This window comes from Vulpes vulpes, chromosome X (assembly GCF_048418805.1).
Source record: "Vulpes vulpes isolate BD-2025 chromosome X, VulVul3, whole genome shotgun sequence".
Lineage (NCBI taxonomy): Eukaryota > Metazoa > Chordata > Mammalia > Carnivora > Canidae > Vulpes > Vulpes vulpes.
Window position 1 is genome coordinate 106,710,581 of NC_132796.1, and position 19,053 is coordinate 106,729,633.

At 39.4% G+C, this 19,053-nt stretch overlaps 1 protein-coding gene across 19 annotated transcripts in view; it reads right to left on the reverse strand.

Annotated features, from left to right (window-relative positions):
• Positions 1 to 9,750: 9,750 nt before the first annotated feature.
• MCF2 (MCF.2 cell line derived transforming sequence) overlaps positions 9,751 to 19,053 on the reverse strand; it is a 118,671-nt gene continuing 109,368 nt past the window's right edge. For 12 of the 19 annotated variants that reach the window (XM_072744626.1, XM_072744632.1, XM_072744627.1 and 9 more), the window contains 4 exons: positions 17,597 to 17,709; positions 16,592 to 16,692; positions 12,620 to 12,688; positions 9,751 to 11,490 (listed from right to left, as the gene is read on the reverse strand). In XM_072744626.1, the coding sequence (XP_072600727.1) occupies positions 12,645 to 12,688; positions 16,592 to 16,692; positions 17,597 to 17,709 (258 nt within the window). In that variant the 3' untranslated portion in view covers positions 9,751 to 11,490; positions 12,620 to 12,644. Of the gene's footprint in view, positions 11,491 to 12,619; positions 12,689 to 14,207; positions 16,693 to 17,407; positions 17,448 to 17,596; positions 17,710 to 19,053 lie in introns of those variants that run through there. The other 7 variants (XM_072744633.1, XM_072744642.1, XM_072744640.1 and 4 more) reach the window with 3 other exon arrangements.

The following is a 19,053-nucleotide window of genomic DNA, read 5'->3' on the forward strand; positions in this document are numbered from 1 at the left end:
GATTTCATGATCTTTCATTCCTTCACCCAGCAAATATTCAAGGACTGATAACTGTGTGCCAACCGCCAATGTGCTCGTGAAATTTGAATCCACACTTATGTATTTTGTGAGTTAACTAAGATAATGTATATAAATTGCATTGTCTGTGCATGCTACATTACTACCCAGGAGAGGAGAGGCTCAACAGACGTTAGCTGAATCTGAACCTGTGTTTATTCCGGAGTAGGAATTAGTCTTGTATTATCATGAAGGGAGGCCATAATAAATAACAATAATGAGTGGGATTGAGGTTTCCTGAACAAACAAAAGAAATCAGTTCTGCTATTGTGAGCTAAAGGACAGAAAGAGGAGACAGGACAATTGTCAGCCTTAGGTGTGAGGAGGATACTGATTCATGCATGAAAACCCGTTACTTCAAATTTGAATGACTAAAGGTCTCCAGGCCCAGCACTCCCATAGTTGGTAAAAGTGAGCCATTGTGGCCTGGTTGCCATGGAGATCACCCCTTACAAAGGCAACAATGGGGGGGTGGCTGTACACCTCCTGTGACTGGTCTTCCCTGTGGCAGAGAAAGAAGATCCTGGCCCCATAGAGTTCCGAGCCACACTTCTCCTTTCTCCCATGAGCTCAGAAATGACAATTCAACACGAGCCACCACTACACGTGTGAGACCCTCCAGCCCACCTGAGAGCCAGGGACTTCAGAGCCAGGGCCTTGCTAGACTCTACCTAGGGCATTTGCAGGCGCCATGGAAGAATCATTAGTGCTTTCAAAATCACTGTAGCTACTTAACCTAAATGGGCAGAAACACGCTGCTGCAATATTGGAAGTGACAGCTGAAAATAGAGCTCTTGTTGAGGGAAGAAAAGTGTGTTAATGCAGTGCAGTCATTGTAACTTGCTGCTTAAGTAGCACTGGTTTTGGTTCTTCTGAAGATCAGTTGTTTTGTGATGGTGGGAACAGAGTCCCATCCAATTTGCTCTGTCAAGAGAAAAAGAAAGGGTTTTCTCCCCTACTCTTCTAAACCCTGACAGACCAGCTCACAAAGTCATTTTATTATCCTTTCTAAACTTCTGAAGGCTTGCAGTCCAACTGAAGGACGTCAGAGCTGCAAGGGCCCTCAGTCACCGTCAAAATCACTCTGCCCATTTAACAGATGGGGAGATGGAGGCCAAGAGAAGGCCTGGCCCGGAGTGACATAACGGCAGAATCAGGACTAGAACTCGAGTCTCCCACCCTGAACATGAGGGAATACAGCGCTTCCAGTTGGAGCACTGCCCATTTTCAGGGCAACTGGGGCCTTCCTTTCAGCAAACCCGAGACTGCAAATCGCCTAGAATTCCTACTAGTGATGCTCTAACTGACCAGCAGGTGGACCAACTCAAGACCAACAGGTAGTCTGGGAGGCACAGTGGCAGGCAAATAAGACCCTGGAGCGGCAGCCACCGGCTCCTAGCAGGCACTCGGTAGCACATGTGGAACAAACGTGCAGAGCTGGGGTCTGGCTTTGAGCCCAGCTGTGAGCGCTGGGCCTGCCAGATGTGACACTTGACTTCCAGGGCAAGTCTGTCAGTGTCATGTGGCGCCCAGGCGTGCCGGCAACATTTCAAGGCGGTTCACTGCAGCTGGGCCGGCTAAGACATGTGGCAGCCGGGGACAGCAGGCCACTCCAGAAGCTAAGCATGCGGCGCAGCCGTGGCGGGGCCAGGAAGCCGAGCTCAGCTGCTGGCAGGCCTGTCTGGGCAAAGCACTCAGGAACCACGGCTCTTCCTGAATCGGAAGCTAACACCATCCCGAGATCTCATGGTTAAAAGCCACAAAAATCAATATGTTCTGCAAACTCTGGAGGCTGTGGGCGGAGTCGTGGGAGGCAAAAGACTGTGGAATCCCTGCCCTTTCAACCTGTCCAGGGACACAGACCACTCTACTCATTTTCTCCAACAGTACTTTCAAGGCAGACCTTTTTTTACCCTATGCTGGAAGTTAAGGCTTGCCTGGAGATTCCCAGAGTTATCCCAACCTCTAGCAGAAAGGAAGAACAGCTGATTTCCTTATATATGGATGAAGAAGCAATGGCTCCTGGAACTGGGCCAAAGCATTTTCTCCACACCCTCACAGAATGACACTAGTAAGTTATAACAATTTAAAAACTCTGCCCTACAAAATTTGTTTGGCTTAAACGTCAAAGCCGTGACAATTTGTTCTTTGATGTGATTGTATTTCCAATTTCTTGTTCACGTAAGATTTCAATAAAACTAAAAAATCTATTCAAAAAATAAAAAAAAAAGAATGACACTAGTATTTCGAACTCCCGGCCAGATCACTTTGCTCTGGTAGGACTTTCCTTCTTGATCAAGGGAAGGATGGAAATGGGAGCAGGGATATTCCTGAATCCAAAGACAGCTTTTCCAAAGGCTGCTTCAGGGACGTCTGGGTGGTTCAGTCATGGGTTAAGCATCTGCCTTAGGCTCAGGTCATGATCCTGGAATCCTGGGATCAACTCCTGGGATGGAGTCCTGGGATCAATCCCTGCATCGAGCTCCCTGCTCAGCGGGGAGTCTGCTTCTCCCTCTGCTCCTCACCCCAACTCATGCTCTCTCTTGAACTCTCTCTCTTAAGTAAGTAAAATCTTTAAAAAAAAAAAAAAAGTTGCTTCAGCGCAGCATTAAATATGAGATCTTAATCTATAAAAATTTGCTGATACAGTAAATCTCCTGAATGCTGCCATTCGTGAACTTTTAGAAATGCTGTGAAGTGGCTTAAGCACCGACCTCATAAAGATAAAGGGGTCCCATGATTTACACGTTACATGCTTTGGTGAACATTTATATATAAAAATCTATTTTCCTCTTGGAATATATGACAAAAATAAGCGTGCGTTTTCATGATATTAAAATCAGCTCTAAAAGAAGCCAAATTAAGATTGCAACAAGTCTCTGAGAAACTCAGCACATGCTTGTTAAATGAATGAACCAATATATGAATGAAATGGGAGAAAAAAAAGCTACTACTGACCACATCAATGCAAAACTCAGGCATCCAAGGAAAGAATGAGATCATCATCCTGACCGCATAAGGGATTATGCTGTAGCAAGGAAGCCAGACCCACACAGACCTTCTACAACCATTTCCTTCCAAGGATATAGAGTTAACACTAACTTCTAGAAAATGTAAAAAAGATTAACCTAGAAGACTATGCTTATAGCCCTGGCCTGTTCTCCTGTTAACATTTCTCGCTGTTCTCCAGAAGCTGGCCTTACCCTTCATCTGTGTTTTGTATCCTCATTTAGGTAGGTATTTTGTCATTGTATCTTGTTTCTATAGAGCCAGCTCTGGGCTTTAATTTGGATTTTAAAGTATCATATCTGAATCAAACTTTTGCTCTTGGCCATAAGGATTTCATTTCTCCCAATTAAAATACGCCCCCTATATTGCTCATTGTCCAAACACGCTTCCATATACTGTTTCTAGTCCTAGATGATCTTGCTTCAGATCAGAATCTCTGTTTCCTTAGTTTAGAAAATGTAAATTTGCGTTGTAGATATCCTAAAAGAACAGCTACATATTACATAAGGAAATCTTATGAAATCTTAGCATGTTCTCGTAAGAAATTTTACTGAGCACTTGCTGTGAGCCTAGCACTGTGTTTCATAAATATATCAGTGGTATGTTGGAACTTGCTTATACCAACTCACAAATGCCAATTTTGCATATCTCTTTCCAACTCCCAGTACAGTGACCTCATGTCAGGGGCTTGATAGGGATATTTACACCAGAGATATTAACAAATGTTACAAATACATTTGTTTTTGTTTTTTTCCGTGAGAGAAAGAGAACACACACGTCAGTAGGGAAGGACAGGAGAGGGAGAGAGAATCCCAAGCAGGCTCCATGCCCAGCACAGAGCCTGACGTGGGACTCGATCTCATGACCCTGAGATCATGACCAGCTGAGATCAAGAGTCACATGCTTGGGCAGCCCGGGGGACTCAGGGGTTTAGCGCCGCCTTCAGCCCAAGGTGTGATCCTGTAGACCAGGGATCGAGTCCCACGTCAGGCTCCCTGCATGGAGCCTGCTTCTCCCTCTGCCTGTGTCTCTGCATCTCTCTCTCTCTCTCTCTCTCTCTCTCTCTCTCTCTCTCTCTGTGTGTGTCTCATGAATAAATAAATAAAACCTTAAAAAAAAGAGAGCCACATGCTCTTCCAACTGAGCCAGCCAGGCACCCCGTTTTGTTTTCTAAAGAGACTCAGTTGTTTAACATTTACTAACATACCAAGGGGCACATTCTAATTATTTGACTAAAAAGTCTTCAGTTTTACAGTCCTGCTACTCATTTATTGCCATGAGTGAGCACTGAATAACACCGTGAATTAAAATATAAACGTTATTTAAGGAAGGACAGCGTTCACAAGTCAGAAATATTTTTAAAAAATCAGGTGATTAAAGTAGTTCTCAGATAGTAACAGGCAGTTATTTTCTGTTGTAGAATAAAACATTTCTGTTTTTAAGATTGTATTTATTCATTTGACATAGAGGGATTCAGAGGGAGAAAGAGCATGAGCAGAGGGAGAGAAAGAGGGAGGAGAAGCAGTGTCCCCACCGAGCCGGGAGCCCGATGTCAGGCTTGATCCCCGGATCCAGAGACCATGACCTGAGCCTAACCATCTGAGCCTTCCATGTGCCCCCAAAATAAAACACTTCTTAAATGCAAATATTTCTCCTATAGAACACATTCACACATTAGGTCGACCAAGTTTTATTCTATGGTAGCTTCCGGCTGGCATGTTAGTTCATAGTAATTTGTTAAGGTATTTACAAAGACTGTGGAAAAGGGTTCTTGACTGTTATTTTCAGCCAGTATGTAATATGAAAAAATATTCCCAGAGATGTATGGATTTATATAACTTTGGTGCAGGGCTTCACTACACTTCAATCACCAGGGGATAAGACATTATATTGTACTTTTCTAGTACTGAATTAAAGTCAGCATAGCTTTCTACAGTATAAAATGTTTAGGACACATAAAAATGTATAGAGATTAATATGAACTCCCAAGTATGAACACCCATCCACTCTTCTCTCTCTCTCCCCTACTTTCAGAGATACTACCATCCTTAATTCGATGTTCATCATTATCTAGAATATACTTTTAAATTATCCATTAAAAGTATGCATTTTGCATATTTTAAAACTTTATATGAATGCTGTATCTATCCCACAGTCAGTTTCCTGTGAGGGTCATTGATGTTGATAGCAGAGCTCTAGATCTTCACCCCCTCCCCAGGTCTTTCATCTTAACTTCTACAGTATTTTGTTGTAGAATATTCCATAATATTCCATTCTTCTGTTCATGGTCATTCCTGTCGCCTCCAAATTTTTTACAATGCTGCTATGAACATCCCAGCACACGTGTCCTTGAGCATGTATGTGTAGGTTTCTTCAGGGTAGATGTTTAGCAATGGGACTGCTAAGCTATGCAGTATTCATTTCAACTTCACTTAGTATTAGAAAATTGTTCGCCACTGGTGCAGCCACTCTGGAAAACTGTGTGGAGGTTCCTCAAAGAGCTAAAAATACATCTGCCCTACGACCCAGCAATTGCACTGCTGGGGATTTACCCCCAAGATACAAATGCAGTGAAATGGCAGGACACCTGCACCCCGATGTTTATAGCAGCAATGTCCACAAAAGCCAAACTGTGGAAGGAACCTCGGTGTCCATCGAAAGATGAATGGATAAAGAAGATGTGGTCTATGTATACAATGGAATATTCCTCAGCCATTAGAAATGACAAATACCCACCATTTGCTTCGACGTGGATGGAACTGGAGGGTATTATGTGGAGTGAAATAAGTCCATCGGAGAAGGACAAACATTATATGGTCTCATTCATTTGGGGAATATAAAAATTAGTGAAAGGGAATAAAGGGGAAAGGAGAAAAAAATGAGTGGGAAATATCAGAGAGGGAGACAGAACATGGAAGACTCCTAACTCTGGGAAACGAACTAGGGGTGGTGGAAGGGGAGGTGGGCGGGGGGTGGGGGTGACTGAGTGACGGGCACTGAGGGGGGCACTTGAGGGGATGAGCACTGGGTGTTATTCTATATGTTGGCAAATTGAACACCAATAAAAAATAAATTTATAAAAAAAAGAAACCCAATAAAATGTATTGGATTAAAAAAAAATTGTTCGCCAAAGCACTGCACCAATGTGTATGCTCCCAGGAACAAGAATTCTTCTTGCTTCATCTCTTCCCCAACACTTGGTATTTTCAGAAATATGAGCAGATTTTTAAGTTACTAAAATTTGTATGTAAAATGGCTGTTTTGCACTGAATTCGGGTATTCTGAAACTAGTTGTAAATATATAGATAGGTATAGTCCTGTATCCTCCCCTGTGGTCAGTAAAGAGATTTTAGCTTCTTTTCTTTTTTAAAGATTGTATTTATTTATTCATGAGAGACACAGAGAGAGGCAGAGACACAAGCAGGCTCCATGCAGGGAGCCCGATATGGGACTTGATCCTGGGACTCCAGGATCACGCCTTGGGCCCAAGGCAGATGTTCAACCGCTGAGCCACCCAGGCACCCTCATTTTAGCTTTAATGACAGACTCCAAAATGTCCACTCTGGTCAAAGAGTTGCAGTTTACTTAGTTAAAAAGATTTTCGTGGTTCTCATTTGATTTCTCATAGTCATGTAAAAGAGTGTATTCACTATCAAAGTGAGATTAAAACTTAACTGGAGTAATGCTGGGCACATCAAGGTTTTGTTCAAGCTTCAAATCTTTTTTTTTAAAGATTTTATTTATTTATTCATGAGAGACACACACACAAAGAGAGAGAGAGAGAGGCAGAGACACAGGCAGAGGGAGAAGCAGGCCCAATACAGGGAGCCCGACGTGGGACTCGACCCCGGGTCTCCAGGATCAGGCCCTGGGCTGAAGGCTGCACCAAACCGCTGAGCTACCCTGGCTGCCCCCCCCCCCCCCCATTTTTTTAGAAGAAACAAATAGACATATTTTATTGCATTATTACATTCAAAGCTTCAAATATTTGACTTTCTCTTCAGCTCCATTGTGGTATTTTAAGATTTCGTTTATTTTTTGAGAAAGAGAAATAGAAAGAGAGAGCTATAGAGAGAGAGTATCAAAGTGAGATTAAAATTTAACTGGAGTAATACTGGGTACATCAAGGTTTTTTTTCAAGCTTCAAATCTTTTTTTTAAAAAAAGATTTTATTTATTTATTCATGAGAGACACAGAGAGAGAGAGAAGCAGAGGGACGGGCAGAGGGAGAAGCAGGCTCCATGCAGGGAGCCCGATGTGGGACTCGACCCCGGGTCTCCAGGATCAGGCCCTGGTCTGAAGGCTGCACCAAACCGCTGAGATACCCTGGCTGCCCCCCCCCCATTATTTTTAGAAGAAACAGACATATTTTATTGCATTATTAGATTCAAAGCTTCAAATATTTGACTTTCTCTTCAGCTCCACTGTGGTATTTTAAGATTTCATTTATTTTTTTTGAGAAAGAGAAATAGAAAGAGAGAGCTAGAGAGAGAGAGCACGAGTGGGATGAGGGGGGAGGGAGAAGTAGGATCCTCGCTGAGCAGGGAGCCTGACATGGGGCTCGATCCTGGAACCCCAGGATCATGACCTGAGCCAAAGCAGACGCTTCACCAACTGGGCCACACAGCTGCCCCACTCCCTCCATTGTGGTATTTTAATTTGTTCTCCAGCCTGTTGTTCTTGTTTGCTTATTTTGGTAGTAATCACGTTAGTGAGTCTATCTCACAAATATGTAGATGAAATATATCTTTGAGATGGTGTATATTTGACTTTGTTGGGTTTGAGGAACGTTTCATTTAGCTTAAGGAGTATATCTTCCTGAAGTTCAACTTCCTTGGCTGCTCTCAATATACATAATAGTCAGGACACCCGGGTGGCTCAGTGGTTTGGCATCTGCCTTCAGCCCAGGGCGTGATCCTGGAGTCCTGGGATCAAATCCCATGTCAGGCTCCCTGCATGGAGCCTGCTTGTGTCTCTGCCCCTCTCTGTGTGTCTCTCATGAATAAATAAAAATCTTTTTAAAAATTTTTTTAAAGTAAAAATAAAAATAAAAAATCTTTTTAAAAAATTTATGTAATAGTCTTATTTGGTGGACATATGTTGAAACTATCTCCTCAGAATGTAATGTGCTAATTCGTACATATGAAATGAGGTGATCAACAAATATCAGGTAGGCCCTCACTAAATGTCAAGGAGAACTTAAGACTTGAATACATCATGAGCTTTAATATGTAAGATACATTTTGAACTAAAAAGAAAAGCATGGTTTTCTTTTGAACAATATAAAGGATTTAGGTTTTCTCTTTAATGCTGGTTTGTTCCTAAGTATTTTGCTGTCCTTGGGCAGGCCGCATGAAACCAACTGCAAACTGACCATTCCAAATCAATGTACAGAAGTGTACTAAAATGTAATGAAAATAACTTGCTTTCACAATTACTTGCTTGCGACTTGATTCATTAAGTACTCTCGAGTCCACAGCCCCCATGGGAAGCAGGTTCCTGTGTTCTAATACCTATTAATAATAAGCATTTTTATTCAGAGAATGTCTATTGAGTGAAACTGGATTGATTTCTGACTAAGCCCCAAACAAAATCACTAATTTCTCTTCAAGTGGAGCATTTCTTATACTCCCTTACACTAACAAAAAATATACTCAGAGAAGTTCTTTCTGCTTAAGAGAACACTGTAGCCCAGATGTCAGGGTAGCTTTCCTAGCAACTCTCTAGCATGATTTGGACACAGTTTTGGAAATGTCAACATTAACATTTCACTGGATATTAAAAAAAAAAAACATTTCACTGGAATACATATTTTAATTTTCAAGAAGCTCTTTGGAGATAGATTAACTTATTAACTAGTTCACTGATGACACTTCCTCAAAAGAACTCAGAATAAATGTAAGACAAAAGAAATATTTAATTCTGCTATGGGATGCTCATTGACGCATCTGAAACATTCTCAGTTTTTAAAAAAAATGGAAGATTGAGTCAAACCGACTTGATAGACTTTTGTTCCTTTTCTATATTAAGCCCCAAATTCTAGCTCCCTAACAGGCTGTATAAGAGATGAAGTCTGGCAACCAAACAACGAGCCCTTTGCAAAAGTAAGCAATGGTTCAAAATACAACCGCAGATACAGAGGTGCTTTCCAGGTTTCCTTGGGCTCCATCATATGGAAGCAGACTGTTTTTCAATGTGTAGAAATATCCACTCATAAATATAGCTATCCATCTAACCCCTGAAACCTCATTTGCTGTTATCCCACAAATTTGGGTGAAGAAACTTTTTGAGCAAAACATTTTACCTTAGTTCTAGTTAGATCTCCGTCTGTCTCTCAAGAGAATCCTAAAGGATGGCTGAAGGTAAGTATCTAATTTTTTCCAATTTTCTTAGCATCATTTATTAAACAGTCCCCAGTTCCCCAACACGTAATGCTACATTCAATATCGCAGCAGATTCCATATATGTAAGATTCTGTTTCTGGTTTCTCCTTTCTGTTCCACTGTATTTAGCTATCATTGAGCTCATTCTCATTGTTTTATTTATGATGGCATTATGACGAACCTGAAGGTAAACATTTAACTCAAAATACTTATGTGCCTTTAGGGTGTCACTAATGAATGAGAGGAAAGGAGATTTCAATGTATAATTGATACTAAGCTGAAAAAAAAACACACGAATAAATTTAAGGTTGAATATTTTTAATGTGGAATTAACACAAGTACATTTACATTGTAAGTACATTTACAACGTAATTAAATTTTGAAGACATAAAGGGAAATTGCTGCTATGTTTTATAGTAACACACATTTATAGCCCAATAAAATTAATACAGTGCGGTTCCATATACAAATACATATACAAATGTAGCATTCGTTGTACAGTGATTAAGACATTAAAAGACTATAACTGTATGTTTGAATCCATAGAACTCAGTATTGGCTTAAAGGATTAAAATCTCTAGTTTGATACCATAAAATTGAAACATTTTGTGCAGAGGGGCATCATCAATCAAACATTTTATCTCCTAATTCTGTCTTCTAACCACAGGATCAGCACGCAAAAGAAAATGTTCTTTAATGCCATTTTGTTGTTGTTGTTGTCATAGAAGCATTAAGTGAACTATCAAATATATGGACATTTTCATGAGTGAGTTATAAATCAACCATCATAAATTCAGCAAATTGGACATAAGAAGAGTTATAATTTGCAGGTACCTTTGGATAAAATACAATTAGTTTGTCATACAAACTGTTACATCAAATGATACCACTGGCATAAACTATGATCTTGACATGACACACAAACCCATTTAAAAGATAAATTTATGTATAATATAGTGTTGTTTATTTTAAAACCAATAATCAAAAGACATGCGCCTAATATGCCAACTTGACAGTAAAACTCACAATCCATGATTCAAAAGGCAGCAATTTCAAACCATTGTCTTCAGTGGTCCATAATATAAAATACTCCAAGCATAAATTCAACGCTGCATGCAACAACTTGTCCTGTGCTTTAAAACAAGTGATCACACTTTTTACATACTTAAAGGAAAGACATCTATACACGTATTATCAAAGAAAAACCCTAGGAAGAGACACAATATAACTTAAAAACACCTCTGCCAGAATAAGTTTTTCTAGAAAAGGCAAAAGCAACTCAAGACACCGGAAAGTAGAGCTTTGTTACAGGAACACCTCTTGTGTAAATATGAATATTTAACTTAAAGCTGTGATAGGTGTATCTAAATTTCGATGCATAAAATGTAAACTTCAACACATCCTAACTACAGGATTTTTGGCTTTGGATCTTTCCAGAACCACAGACAGCTCTGAAAACCCTAAATACCAGTCAAAGTGCAAAAGAGGTCCTTCAGAACATATATCCCTTTGGTACATTATAGTCCCGTAGATAACAGAAGTATATAATAGAAGAAACTATCAACCAACAAAGGGTTTAAAAATCTCTGATTATCTCTCTTCTCTCTTTGGATTTTTCTTTTGTTTTGTTAGTGAAAAGTTAGGCAAAAGATCACAGGTAAAGCTTTTTACCTGTAAATGTTCAAAATAATTGATTTCTGGTTTTGAGTTGGAATCTGAATGCATGCCATGAAAAACCCTACTGGGAAAAGGGAAACGAAGTTAACACTGCACTTTTCACCTGAGGGGAACAGAAGGTGTAAAGGTGGTTCTTGAGAGAATGAGACAAACTGTGAATGACGAAGTCCTCCTCAGTCCTGAGGAAATTCTGTGAGTGTCATGGGCAGCATAGATCATCCTGACTCTTGTGCTGTTTATCTGTAACACTTTTAAGAAATATAATCTAGTTCACACCTCCAAAGGAAACTTTATTTTTAAAAGTCTATTCATTCTCCTTTAATTCAAGGGGAACTTAGTTTCCTTGTGTTACTCAGAGCAGCATCTACAAAATAATGAAGAATGATGTTAATACTCAGGTGACTTTTAAGGCCCAAACTGTTGGTGCTAGGATTTCTAACACTAACACTAATGGGGGGATTCAAAAGGTTCATCCTAAATTCAAAAGTGACGTCTTTTGGTTATTTGACTATGAAAGTCATCATCCTGTTACAAAATTATTTCTTAAAGACATCTATTTCATGGAAGCAAAATAAACAATTCACATCTACAATTGGGTTTCATAAATGTTATATGACTTATGTTGCATGTGTATAGAGAACAGGAAACTTGGTAAGCACGTAAGTGTCGGAGAGACTTTTACACCGCATTTGCCAGTTTTCAAATAAGATAGTCTGATATCTATTTTTAAACCTAAATGCTACTGACAGTTGCATATGGGGTCAACTGTAATTTCCTAATCCACTAATTGGCACCATTCTATTTTTGTGGGAACCACAATATCCTATTTTGCTCTATGCAGTGTATGAGAGTAGATCTCAATCAAGACCACTTGATATTATAGCATCCAACAAAAATCTAACAATAAGATTAATTTGTCAAATGACTTGAGTCATAAATGCAATAAAGGGATTGTATACTTTTAAAAGATCTTAAGTCAGAACGTTCTAGAGAACAGGAACCAAGGGGACCTAGCCCTTGATCTAGTAGCATTGCCACGCTGAGAGTAATAAATGCTTTTGATGCTGATGATCTATTAATACATTATATTCCTACCCTCCCAATAGCACTGGAAAAAAAAGGATCTTGAAACACAGTACTGATGGGAGAAAATAAAAATGACTACAGAAGAATAATGTGGGTTTTTTTCCCAACAAAAGTGGATATGTTAACAAATATATAGTAAGTTCTTCTCCTCCTGAAACATAAGCATAGGCCCAAAGCAGAGTTAAGTTGTTGTTCTGACATGCGCTTTTCAAGGGGTAGTGATACGCAATCTACTGTGACTGGTTGCAGTAATGGAATCGCTTCCAATTAAAACTAATCAAATATGTAATTCTACATGCCCCACATTACAGTTAGCTAAAATATAATGTAATTAACTTTGTCCTGAATTAAGCAGGAAGACATCTGGCTCTACGTTTACATGACAGTACAAGTTATGGAAAACCTACCGAGTCTTCCTATATTATCTAGAAGTTAGATGAATACACTTGGTGTTTTCAGTTTTGAATCTTGGAGACCTGGGCACAAGAAAGGCCGTTATTTTCTAGTACACACATGGCTTTGTTGGTTTTTTTAATTGCTTCATAAAAAAACCATTTATATACATTAATTTAAACAGCTTCTTGAACACATACTTTAAGTGACTCACACATTTCTTCTGTCATTAATCATTTAACTAAGCATAAAGCAGTTAGCAGAAAGCTGGCCATGTTTACTTTCAAACTTCACTTTTCAATGTAGAAAATGAAATCTGTGAAATTTGAGGGAAAATGTGATTCGTTACAACTATTTGGCTTCTGAAAGCATTCATAGTGTTACTAGCTTAGATTTTATCTTATTCTAGCAGATATAATTTTTTTTTAGAGAGGGAAGCGGGGAGGGGAAGAGGGAGAGAGAGAGAGAGAGAATCTCAAGCAGGCTCCATGCCCAGTGTGGAGCCTGACATGAGGCTCGATCTCACCACCCTGAGATCACAACCTGAGCCAAAATCAAGAGTCGGACACTTAACCCACTACACCACCTAGGCGCCCCAAAAAAGTTATAAATTTTTAAAGCTGTAAATTGCTCAATTCAGCATGTGCAAAATTTCTATTTGCCTGATACTCTCCATTTATAGTTAGTGCTTTTTCAACCTTATATAATACAAGAAAGAAATTGTTAGCTGCTCAAAGTAATGAAGGGATTGTCCTGCGCTTTTAGAAGCTTTGACTCTAGGTTTTATGTTTAGGTCTACGATCCAACTCAAATTACTTTTTGTATATGGAATGAGATGTAGGGATGAAGGTTCATTTCTTTTTCCATCTGGATACCCAATTGCTGGAGCACCATTTGTTAAAACCACCTTCCTTTCCCCATCCAATTGACTTGGTACCTTGATTGAACATTCATCGATTATGTATGTGTGGATCTATTTTAGAAATCCCTAGAGTTTTCCATATTTACTCCCATAGCACATTGCATTCATTGCTGTAGCCTTATAGTAAGTCTTGAAATCCGGTATGTAAGTACTCCAGATTTTTGAGATTCCTCTGTTCTGGACTTTTTGCCTCTCCATATACATTTTAGAATAAACCTGTATTCCTTTTTCCAGAATGGGCTGCTCAGACTGCATGGACTCTAGAGGTCGATTTGGGGACAATGGATTTCTTAACAACACTGAGATTTCCAATACTTAAACATAGTCTCCCTCTCCCTTTTTTAGGTCCTGTTAAATGTATCTCAGCACTGATTTGTGATTGTTAGTACAGAAGCCTTAGACATCTACTGTTAGATTTATTCCTATTTATTTTACAGTTTATATTACTAATGTAAATGGTATTAATTTTTGAAATTACAGGGGTTTTTTTCAGTTCTTTGTGGCCAGGATATAGAATTACAATTTATTTTGTATAATTATTTTATATACTATGGCCTTACACAGTTTACTTATTACTTCTAGTAGGGTTTTTTTGTGTACAGATTTCTTATGGTTTTGTACATATATGTGATTTGCTAAGCACGACAGTGTTGCCTCTTCTTTTCATCTTGTTTTCTCTCTTTATCTTGAGCTATGGCACTGGCTATAATAGAAATGGTGACAGTGAGTATCCCCGGCTTGTTCCCAATTTCAGGGCAAGAGCCTCCAATATTTCACAATTAAGTATGATATTAGTTGTTGGTTTTCAGTTGTTGGTTTTTTTTTTTTTTAAGAGCCACTCCTTTAATACAGAATCTTCGTTAAAAAACAACCAACCTAGCCCTGTACAGCTGCCCTTTTGAATGAGGGGACCACTGTGGGGTCTCCGCCTCTCTGAGAGGCGGCAGATGCTCCTGGCCACTCATTTAACTAACTGTCCCCTGGATCGGGCCCAGATGGGAGGGCGCCCCTCCCCAGTGGGGACCCACCTTCCAGGGGATATTCGTGCATGTTTACGCCTTTTCTGATTGTGTCAGTGGCTGCGGCATGGCAACTGGGCATCAATAAACGTCTCTGTGGAAGCTGGGGGGCTTGTGTCTGCTGGCATCGGGCGAGTGTACATCATCAGATTGAGGAAATTCCCTTCATTCCTCATTTGGTGAGAATTTTTATCATGGAAGGGTATGGAGTTTCATCAAGCATTTTCATGCATCTATTGAAATGATGACATCATTTCCCCCTCTGCTATGTTAATATGGTGAACCACACTGATTTTTAAGCGTGTAATACAAGTATTTAAACATCCAAAGTGAAATAATTCAAATTTCTCTTGTGCTTTTTTGTCCCACATGTTCTTTGGAGGTATGTCATTTAAGAGCCAGATATCTACAGATAACAATTTCTTTTTTTTAAGTAGGTTCTGCACCCAATGTGAGGCTTGAACTCATGACCCTGAGATCAAGAGTCACATGCTCTACTGACTGAGTGAATCAGATACCCCCAAATATCAATTTCTACTATAATACTTATTTTTAAGACTTTATACAATTGCAGTCTTCTGAAATGTATTGAGACTTATTTTAACGACACAGCATATGATTTACCTTGGTGAATGTTCTGTGCATACTTAAAAGTAATAGTTTATTCTGCAGTTGTCGGGTGTAGGTTTTAAGTAAATGTCAAGTAGTTCAGACATGTCAGATGCTTCTGATTACTAATTATCTAAATAATTCAGCAGTTCAATAATTATCTAAGTAATTCAAAACTGGGGCTCCTGGGTGGCTCAGTCAGTAAAGCATCTGACTTCTGATCGCGGCTCAAGTCTTGATCTCAGGGTTGTGAGTTCAAGCCCCACATTAGGCTGCACACTGAGCAGATGCTTACTTTAAAAAAAAACAATTCGGGACACCTGGGTGGCTCAGCGGTTGGGCGTCTGCCTTTGGCTCGGGGCGTGATCCCGGATTCCGGGGTTCGAGTCCTGCATCGGGCTCCTTGCACGGAGCCTGCTTCTCCCTCTGCCTGTGTCTCTGCCTCTCTCTCTCTCTCTATGTCTCTCATGGATGAATAAATAAAATCTTTTAAAAAATAAATAATAATAATAATTCAACAACTAGTGTAGAAAAACTTTGAAAGGTAGTCCAGATTTAGAGTTGACCCTATTTGTGGGGTTCCCATGTGTCCGGATATTTATATTGAGCCCTGTCACCTGTGGATTTCATTTCACATCATAAATGAAATTCAAAACCAAAAAAGTTACTCTTGGTGTATTAGATTCATTTCAACACAGTGTACCATTACCCAGACTTTTAATACAAGTAATACAAGTCCAAAACTAGGAATTCAAAGGAAATATGTGCATATGATAATAATCTTGTTCACAAGTCTATTTTGGTTTTGGGTTGTTTTTGTGATACCTTTTTATAGACAGCTCAATATTACTTATGGGGAAAATGTCCAAGAATACTGCTTTATTTCAAAATACAGAAATTTTATGTATTAAGGGCTGGGTTAATAGAAAAGAATATTAGGTTAGCACTCATTGCTTCATACTACCTTCATACATTAAGCCTTGGACATAGACAAGGGTGTGTGTGTGTGTGTGTGTGTATGTGTGTGGTGTGCGTGTGCACACGCATGCGTAGCCGAAAGCTACCCTAAGGAAATAACGTGCTCTTAGAACTGGCTGAAAACACACTGGTAAAGCATTCTGAGACATTAAGGCTGGTACCTTAAAAGCCTATCATCAGTATTCAGTTCTGAAGGATCTCTTACAAGACACCACCATATCTGACACTCTCTTCCATAACTATCAGCCTTGTAGGGAAAAGTTTAGCATGTTTTAAAAATCTTTCTTCATTAATTTAAAACTATTAAAGGAAAAAAATTCAATCCTAGCAAACATAATAGGCTTGCAGTTCTATTTCTAAGCGCCGAGAGGTTCTTACCCCATGCCAATTGCATCCTTGGTGGAGCTTTAAAAATTTTAGCCTTTAAACAAAGAGTATACAGTCTGTTCATATTATACCTGTAACTTTAGCATTCCGAAACCTATAGTCACCAATTAAAATCTGCGAAGTGTTCCCTGGAAGCAGACCTTCTTTTCTTCTGTTTAGATTTTTCACCAACCTAAATAATAAATGAATTAGTAGCCAACAATGGTAATATAAGATTATAAAAACAAATACACTGCATTGCAGTTCAAATTTTCACAAAGCTATCGCAGGTATTCAACGACCTTCATGACATTGTGCTTGAGTCCTTTGAGTAACCTACAAAGGACTTAGGTCACTAGCAAAAATGGTTATTACTTTAATGATCCATCATTACTTTTCACCCTATGTGTACTCTTTCACCCTTTGGGTCAAAGTACACAGTCACTGTAGCACTTCACTTAAAGTTATTGACACAATGAAGACAGAATTATTTCATATAAAAATTCCAAAAGATTTATGGAAGCTTTATTCAGTCCTCTTCCCAACAATATTTCCTTCCTGCTTTGGGTCCTCTATAATTACGTAGTATATTTGGCAGAACCATCTTTGCAATTGGTGCTGCATGAAGTCAAATGCACAAGAATAGAATGGTAAGACTAAAATGTCAATATTTGAATTGATAAAGAGAAGGGTGGCTATGTTATAAAGTAGCAAAGCATGGTTCCTGGCACATAGTAGGCATTCGTTAAAAATGTGATGAATTAATGAATGACTTAAATGATCAAATGTAGTATGATCTGTAGCCATTACAAAGCCAGATCTATTCGCTGAAATGTCTGAGCCAAAGGTAAACCACAAGAGCATGCAGACCCATAGCATTTCATTCTTTCAAAGCATTTTTCACTCACCAAAGGTTAACATCCCTTTCAGTGAGCTATATAGGCATAGCTGAAGCAATGAAAATGAAACATTGATAAGAAATGTGATATTTCTGCTTCTTGAGACTGTATAACAAAGATACAAGTAAAGCAGAACATTTGATTAGATATCCACGTGCCCCCGGTGGAGGTCAGCATAAGCACTGAGAACACACCTACCATTGACCTTCAGCATCTTCATGGAGAAACTGAATGACATCTCCATTTCTAATCAGGAGGTCTTCTGGGCCTCTCTTCCTACAATCTGCTAGGGCTTTGTATTTGCCTGGAGACTGTAAGGTTGTTTTGAAAAATGACATTACAAATTTGATCGTAAAACAACTTGCATAACTACATGCTCTGTGACATGAAGAATTTACTCTTGACTTCAACGGTAATAGTGGTGGCTATAGCAGCTTAGGGGAGAACAAGCAAACACGGAGCAGTTTGTGACCGGGGAAAAAACCAGAACATGTGTTTATTTAACCTGAAGAATTCATTTTTATTTGTAAAAAGAGAATTACACAAAAAATGACAGAGCACGACTAATCTAACTTATATGAATTATACGCATAAACCCAGAAAAAATCCAGTATGAAAATAATTTTTAAATACTGTTATTTGTAAACTGCTCTCATGGAAAATTTATCTAGGCACATATCAAAGGGAGGGCCCTAAAACAAAGACCGAGTAATGCCCTCAAAAGGATTTCTGGGATTTGTATCATTTTGCACAGGTAAAAATAATAAACACAAAAGCTTTGCAATGAAGTGCAATCAGAGAAGAAATAATAATGTTCAAATTCAAAAACATATTTTCAAAGATTTTATGTTTTTTTGATTTTTTAAAATTAAAGTTAAATTAAAAAAAATGTTTTTCAAATCCTTGTGTCGAGGGCTGACTTTGAATAGACTGCAGCGAGGGAGATGCTCTGCTAGGTACGAAACCCCTTACCCAGAAGCAGGTCCTCTACCCATGGTTAGCACCAAGTTCCCCACCAACATGTGTTGCCCGACCTGCGAGGGGGCTGCCCCCTTGCCACTCCCCCCTTTTACCAGGATGAGGGGCTCTCCACAGGGGACTGGACCGGTCCTCATGCGAAGTGGGGCACTTCATGCCATGCAGGTCGCACCTGCAGCCAGACCACCAGCTAGACTGCAAGACCAGTCACGTGAGGCCAGCCCAGGCCAGCCGAGGCATTGCAGCGCTTCTGTATCCTTCCTCTTGGGCAGGATTTTTAACATTTTATTTTTAAGTGATCTCTACACCCAACGTGGGGCTAGAACTTACAACCCTGAGATCAAGAGCCGCATGTTCCACCAGCCGTGCCAGCCAGGTGCCCCAAGTCCAAAAGTATTCTGAGATGAAGTGGGGTTTTTTTTGTTGTTTTTTTGTTTTTGTTTTTGTTTTTTTTTTAGCACAGTATCTTACGCATTAAATACATGAGTTTAAAAAGGATACCATAGCTGGGCACTGAGGAGAGCACCTGATGGGATGAGCACTGGGTGTTATATTGTATGTTGGCAAATTGAATTTAAATTTAAAAATGTAATAAAAAATAAAATAAAGAGTACCATAACTAAAAATATTTTTAAAGAAAGAATTACGTAACGTCGATTCCGTGCACATGCAAAGGA